The 7,725-nt window shown below is 44.5% G+C and overlaps 1 protein-coding gene across 1 annotated transcript; it reads right to left on the bottom strand.

The window, feature by feature from the left end:
• Positions 1-1,122: 1,122 nt before the first annotated feature.
• On the bottom strand, positions 1,123-4,522 carry LOC123133355 (ATP-dependent DNA helicase DDM1-like). Its single transcript, XM_044552846.1, has 5 exons — positions 4,392-4,522; positions 3,602-3,936; positions 3,346-3,532; positions 3,069-3,253; positions 1,123-1,918 (listed from the first exon to the last, which is right to left on the bottom strand). The coding sequence occupies exons 2-5, from the start codon at positions 3,934-3,936 to the stop codon at positions 1,366-1,368; spliced, it is 1,260 nt and encodes a 419-aa protein (XP_044408781.1). The 5' UTR covers positions 4,392-4,522; the 3' UTR covers positions 1,123-1,365.
• Between the last annotated feature and the right edge of the window lie 3,203 nt (positions 4,523-7,725).

Below are 7,725 nucleotides of genomic sequence, written 5' to 3'. Positions count from 1 at the left end.
TTGTTAGAGAGAGTTGCTAGCAAAGAATTGCAGATTCGGTTTATACCTTCAAAGGATCAAGTGGCTGATGGATTTACCAAAGCACTGTCAACAGGATTGTTTGAAGAATTCAAGCGTAATCTGAAGTTGAGAAGTTCAGATTAAGGGAGGATGTTAAACACATTGTTATGAGGCTGTTGGGCTGAGTATCTCTTATATCTCGATGGAGTAGTTAGGTGTTGTATCTCCTTCTATCTCCTGTTTAAGATCTCCTGTAATATCTCTTGTTGGTTAGATAAGACTCTGCCAACTCTTGTAACACAAGTCATCAATCAATATATAACCTATGCGTCTCCCTGTTGGGAGTAGGAACGCTTACCCAAAGTTTTTACAGGGCTGACAACCAAGCCCACTAGAATTTAACCCCGACTGTGATGCCGAAGTGAACTAACAATCATTGTGTTGAACACAACAAATTATCTTCCGGAAAAAATGAAGAATATGTAGACCAAAGGTGTTCTTTGTTTATTATTTATGTTTTATTTAAGGTAAAGCACCACACCATTTCATTTGTATTGAACACACTGAAAGTTACAAAGGTTGGGGCTTTCTATAACTAAGTAGTGGTACACCGAGAAAGAGAAAAGCCTGAAAGCCTCTTGATTGGTGAAGTACTTCACCCCCATCACAATAGGGGCTGCCATCTGGGAATGGCACACTTAATATGTAGGTATATTTTCAGTTGTCGTAAGGGTATTCGTAGAGATTTTCCTTAGGTCAATCCTGTTTGCTCTGTTTTCTGTTTTTGTCAATGAGATGACGTGCTGGTATACAGTATACTGACATCTGCCATCAAAGTCCCCTGTGCCCTGCTAGTTGATTTAGTGTATTCTGATTTCAGGGGATATTTTTATTAATTGTCCTTCCATTATTCAGATCCTTGGACTCTAATAGTCCAAATACACATTTGTTTCACTATTCAGGCACTCCATTATTTATTTCTCGAAGTTAAAACCTCTAGCATTTTTTTTGCAGAAAGCTGACAGATGTATCGATACTGAAAGAAGTAGCAGAAACACATGTATCTGAGCAGTTTATTGCGACAATTTTATCACGCGTCACAAATGTAAATGACACTGCAGCTGAGACATAAGCAGACTTCATACTAGTTAAAATGTTAAGGGCGACACGATAATAACTCCATGTATACATACATGGCACCTGGTCCATGGCAGACATCGTTCCAACATTAGCGAGACTAGTTACCACTACTTGGGAGGGGAGCATCAGGAGCATGACTTCAAAAGTTTACCTAGTCCACGGTTCAACATCTAATTAAACATGCAAGTACATTCAAACTGCTGGAGCAATGTATGGAACAAAGTACTACTTGCTTCCAATCTCCATGAGCAGCCAATCCTTTCTCATGTCCATTGGGAGCGCCATAAGAGATTCCAATAGGCGATCATCACGGATAAGACAACTGTAGGCTCTCAGAATATCAGTACGGGCCAAGTAAGGTATCTCTTTGAGTGCCTTGAAGATTGATTCAGAGGAAGATGACTTCGCCATTTGCACACGCACAGTCGGATTTCTTTCGCTGACCAGGGAGATAGATACATCATTTGTTCGTGGCCTCTTAATAGCCTTATTAGCTTCCACTTCCAGGCCTACTTCATCACCAGTAACACCAACAACTCTTGCTGCTACCTCTTGACAACTCCCAGCATCAGTCCTTGCGCCTTTTGTTGCTGCATGGTCATTTGAGCATGTAACACTAATTGCATCCGAGTTCTGGACAACTTTAGTCTTCTTTACTACGTCCCGCTCCATGCCCCGTAGAAGGAATGGGCGCAAAATGGCATTTAGCTTTGAAAGAAGGGTCCTTCTTTCCTCTTCAGTTTGTTGTTCCTCAACTTCTTTCCCAGATTTATCAAACCTTTAAAGAAGATTGTTGTCAGCCAGAGGCAAAAAAAAGTAATACATAGAATATTTTAATGAGTAGCTTCAGCGTCTTTGTGTTGCAATGTAACAAAAATGACAACCAAACTATGCCTAAATAATTGCTAGAAAGATATCAATGGTACTTGATTCATCAGTAAGGTTTTCAGCAGACATAAGTTCTGTAGATCTATATTAAGCACTTCAATGTTACTTGGTTTCATCAATATACAACAGAGTTAAGCAAAATACAAAGTATAAAATCAACAATAATGTTTAGTAGACAATTTAGCGACAATACAGTTAATATAATTTTTACATGCAGCTATAGGAGAATATTTGTTCCAAGAGTCTTTATATGAAGTATAAACCTACCATAATGTTTTGTAAGCTGGTAACTGTAGCATTTAGTTTGTTTACTTTCTGTAAAACTGAACCTTTAGTTGGCATCCATCATAATGTGTCTTGTATCTAAGTAAATAATGAATCTGTTCCAAGAGTAGTATTTAAATAGAGAAATCACTGCAATTATTAGTTTCCAACAGATAACAGATAGTAAGAGAATTTGTATATCCCTAGTTTCACAGATCTGTTCACATCGGTTTACTAACTTTTTTTTTGAAGCAAAACAGTGAGGTAAAACTCACTGCAACTTTTATATAAAGACAGAGAACAGGTTCATCATAGAGAAGACAAAGAAACCAAGAAACAAAAGAACAAATGAAAAAGACTAATCCTGGCAGGCTAAAGATTACATCAGAAAGCCAAGTCTTAAAGGCATTGGCATATCTTCTATTGATTCTATAGCCCAGCAGAGGGTTTAATCAAATATGTAATCCTTAGGACCATTATACCTCAACAAATCTAGATAGATGTCTTGGCTAGAATAACCACGACATGTCTATTCTGTTGAATTTATACACAAATGATCCAAACTATTAATATAACAACGGGCCGATGACATGAAAAGTTAACCATTCTGGAAGATGGGTAATATTGCACCAGAAAATTCAGCTAACTATGAATATAACAAACAAGGAGTGTTTCCAGCTCATGAAGAACATGAATCAGACACAGAATAGCATGTATAGAATGTGCATAAGGTAAGGGGTCGTCAATGGTTTGGGTGTTAACTAAGCAAATCATACCATGAATCAAATCCCTCACGAGATGAGAACGCATCAGGCAGAGCAAAGTTCAATAGTGACCACAGCTCAGCTAGGTTATTTTGAAAAGGTTCCCTCATCAAAAGGAGCTTATGACCCATTGGACCCATTGGCTGGCGCTTTACCTCCTCCAACATTTCACGTTCCCATTTCTTCAGTTCATGACCCTGGAAAAAGAAGTATGGAACTGACTTTTAAATACAAAAAACGGTAGAAATGATAAAAAGGACAATGATTTAGATATGTGTTCTTTCATCACCTCGTCCACAATAACGTATTTCCACTCACACTTTGCTAGCCATTTTTGTTCTACCAGGACCATGTTATATGTAGTCACTATGATGGGGAAATCAGGGCCAACAGTTTTGGGCCCAAACTCTTTCCTCAACCTTGCCCGACACGATCGGTTTCCAAGATAAACCATTTCCTTCATATTTGAATGCTCCCTGAAACAAGGTATCCCCATGTAAGGCATCAACTAACAGTGAAATACAATGTAAATCTAGAAACTTTACCTTATAAAATTCGACCAGGACAAAACACCATTGTGATCCATAGAAGTAACTATCATGTACGGACCATGCTGACCATTCCGTTTGAGATCAGCAAGAAACGAAAGTGCTGGGATCATTCCTTGAGAGCCCATTTGATCCCCTAGTATCCCATTTAGCCGACTCTGCCACATCAATGTTATCCACTGAACTTCCTTCTCCCATCTTTCTACATTCGCGAGGTTAGCCCACCCAGCAGTAGATTCTATAGGGATTTGTTCTGCCACTGCCAGGATACCATCCACGATCCTGCTGAATAGTTTCTTAGGATCTGAAGCAAGTCTCGCAGGTTCCTCCATCTTCACACAAAGGACACCAAAAAGGAATGTCAGAGAAATTCAACATACAAAATACACAAATCACCGCAACAAAAGCGAAATTACATGGTCCATCTAGAGATCTAACCACCCTAAATTGCGCTTCACTAGTGTCCCCATACGAAGCAGAGAAGGGCTAGAAACCCCTGACTTACTGATGAAACACGCCGTGAATTAGCGGCCATCTAGAACCCTAATTAACCAGCACCACGTACGCCAACCCCCATACCGCAGAAGATGAGCTAAAACCGTACTCTACCGAAACGAACACTCTAGCAGATCGGAAGAAATGTTCACTATGTTACAGGAAATCTAGCTCAAATTGCACTGGATGGGCGTGTATTCTTCAAATAAAAAAGGGGGCAAAATCCAAGAGAAAGAAACAAATCTGATTTAACTTTCGGTGAATCCATCCAGGCTGCGGAAAGATGCCGTACCTCGGGATTTCGATCTCCGTTTGCGGGGACAGCGGGCGAATCAACCGGAAAATGGAAATCGCTGGAGGAAGTTGGTAGTAAGGAGGAGCGGCAGGCAGAGGGGAAGTGTGGGGGATACGATACCCCTTCGTGAGAGGGCAGAGGACTCTGAAAAGAAATGGCGCGCGTTTCAGGCGGGAGAGCGAGAGAGTTGGCGCGCGTATGCTTTGGGCCGCCTCAACTTACCCACTCAGGAAAGCGTAGGCCCACACGCATACATCCATAACTAACCCTTCACTTACAGCCCATGACGGTCCATGGACACCACGACGCAAGTTTCGTTTCCTTTTTCATTTTGAGAGAAGTCCATATTATAACTCTGAACTACCACCAAAGTCTAAGAGCATCTCCAACAGACGCGCCAAAAGACGCGTCCGCGCGGTAAAATCGTTTTTAGCGCGTGCGGCCCGGTTTCGCGCGCTCCAGCGGTGGCGGCAAACTACCGCGCGCGGGAGAAAGCGGCAGCTGGCGCGGTAGATTTGGCGCGCCGCTTCGCGCGCGCCTATAAAATCCGGCGCTCGCCACGCGCTCAACCACACTGCCACACGCCCTCCTCCTCGCCACCTCGCCACTCTTTCTCGCCGCTTTTCCCGCCACCACCGTGCCACCATGCCGCCGCGCCGCCGGCGTTCTTCGGGCTACTGCGGCGTCCGCGAGCGCCCCAGCGGCTGGTACTCCGCCGAGATCCAGTCCGGTGACGTCCGGCTCGGCCTCGGCTCGTTCCGAACCGTGCACGAGGCGGCCCGCGTGTACGACGCGGCGGCGTGGCGCTTGGAGAGGCCCCCCGTCGCAGATGAACTTCCGGGACGTCTTCACGCGCGAGCAGGCGCAGCGCCTCGCCCCTCCGCCTCGTGTCATCACCGACCAGGACCGTGCAGACCATGTTCGGGAGCAGCGCCGCCTCCTCGTCGCCGAGGAGGACGAGCAAGCCATGGCGGAGTGGTGCCGTCGCCACCCGGAGGACGTCGCCGCCAAGAACGCCTTCTAGGCAGAGAGGACGGCAAGGCGCCGCGCGGAGCGTGCCGACAGGCGTCGGCGCAAGGCACTGACCTTATCGCAGTGCGATATCGTCGAGAACGGCGGGCAGTCAATCTTCTCCCCCAACGATCTGCGTTGGGATGACATGTGGCTCGATACCACGGACAACACCACCGAGGATGATGATGACGGCTGGGAGTCACTGTAGTTTTTCTCGTTGCACCGTAGTTTTTTCTATCTAGTTGCACCGATCTATCTATGCTTTGGAACTATGTAAAATATCTTTGTATCCTTTTTTATCTATGCTATGAACTATGTATCGTTTTTTATATATGCAAAGTTATTAAAAATGTTTGAGCGAGAGCGCGCGCTGCATTTTAGTGCGCCTGCTGGAGCTACCACTAGTAGAAAACGGGGCAATGGTCCAGGCCAGGTCAGCCCATTAGTCCCGGTTCAATCCAGAACCGGGACCAATGGGAGCATTTGACCCGGTTTGTGAGCCCCGGGGGCCGGCCAGGCCACGTGGGTCATTGGTCCCGGTTCGTCTGGACCTTTTGGTCCCGGTTGGTGGGACGAACCGGGACCAATGTGCCTCGCTCCTGGCCACCTATCATTGGTCCCGGTTGGTGGCCTGAACCGGGACCAAAGGCTTCCCTTTAGTCCCGGTTCAAGCCACGAACCGGGGCCAATTAATTTCCTATATATACCCCTCGCCCGCAAGCAGAGCACTCCCACTACTCTGTTTTTCATGGCCGGCGAGGAGAGAGCTTTGTGGTGCTCTAGCTCACCTCCTATGCACACGAGGTGTTCGATAGAATGCCCGAGCCACACTACTTAAGCTTTCTCCTCTCCAAGCTCGACCTCCAAGCTCCATTTTCTTCAATATTTGTCTAGATTTAGCGGTCCGTCACGTCTCGTCCCCGTCTTCACCGCTGTCGATCGCCCGCGCCGATCTCGTCGCCGGCACCACCGTGGTGAGCCTCTTGTTCTTATCTTCTTTCTGAAAGGAAAAAAATAATTCTTACTTGTATGTTTATATAGATACTTGTATAATTTTCTTAGTTTTATTATTGCATCTTATATAGTGCGATGGTTTTGGTATCCGCCCCCGTCGGCCCTCATCCTGTCTATGATTCGGATGTGGTATATATTATCTTTTCATAACTATTGGTTCATTTATTGTTTATGACAATTATGCCGACCAACGTGACATAGATTTTATTTATCTAGGAGGTTGTTGAACCGGAAATTCCAACCGACCCTATTGTCGAGAGGTTAAATTTAATTGAAAAAGAAAACAATTTCTTGAAGGCAAAAATTATAAAAATTGAGGAGGAGAAGATGATATTGGAGTTGCATGTTGCGGATGTCATCGATGATCACAAGATCAAGATGGATGCAATGCGCTTGAAGATTAGAAAGATTAGAAAATATGCCATTCATACCAAGGCTTGGTATCATTATGTCGTTGGATCAGTTGTTACATTGGTTGCGATTATGATCGCATTTGTTTTCGCATTGAAATGTTTTACATAGTTTCAATGTATGGTTTAATTAATTTAGATGCTCTGCAGAGCTTTATGTTGTTAGATGACAACTATGTATGTACTTTGGTTTTAATGTGATGATGAACTTCTATTAATTTGGTCACTTAATTATCTATTCATGATGTTCTGTAATGGTTTTTGACACACTTAATTATATATAATGCACGCAGATGAACCGACAATGGATGTACGGTGACAGACACACCTCCGAGTACATTAAGGGCGTGCATGATTTTCTCGAAGTGGCTGAGGCAAACAAGCAGAATGGTTTTATGTGTTGTCCATGCCCTATATGTGGGAATACGAAGTCTTACTCTGACCGGAAAATCCTTCACATCCACCTGCTTTACAAGAGTTTCATGCCACACTATAATGTTTGGACGAGGCACGGAGAAATAGGGGTTATGATGGAAGACGGCGAAGAAGAAGAGTACGATGACAACTATGTGCCCCCTGAATACGGTGATGCTACTGAACATCAAGAGGAACCAGACGATGTGCACGATGCTGCTGCAACAGGCGAAGCTGCTGAAGATCAAGAGGAACCAGACGATGTGCCTGATGATGATGATCTCCGCCGGGTCATTGTCGATGCAAGGACGCAATGCGAAAGTCAAAAGGAGAAGCTGAAGTTCGATCGCATGTTAGAGGACCACAAAAAATGGTTGTACCCCAATTGCGAAGATGGCAACACAAAGCTCGGTAACGTACTGGGATTGCTGCAGTGGAAGGCAGAGAATGCTGTGCCTGACAAAGGATTTGAGAAGCTA

The sequence above is a fragment of the Triticum aestivum genome, chromosome 6B (assembly GCF_018294505.1).
Source record: "Triticum aestivum cultivar Chinese Spring chromosome 6B, IWGSC CS RefSeq v2.1, whole genome shotgun sequence".
Lineage (NCBI taxonomy): Eukaryota > Viridiplantae > Streptophyta > Magnoliopsida > Poales > Poaceae > Triticum > Triticum aestivum.
The sequence above is the reverse complement of the archived record's forward strand: the minus strand, read 5'-3'. Positions and strand labels throughout refer to the sequence as shown.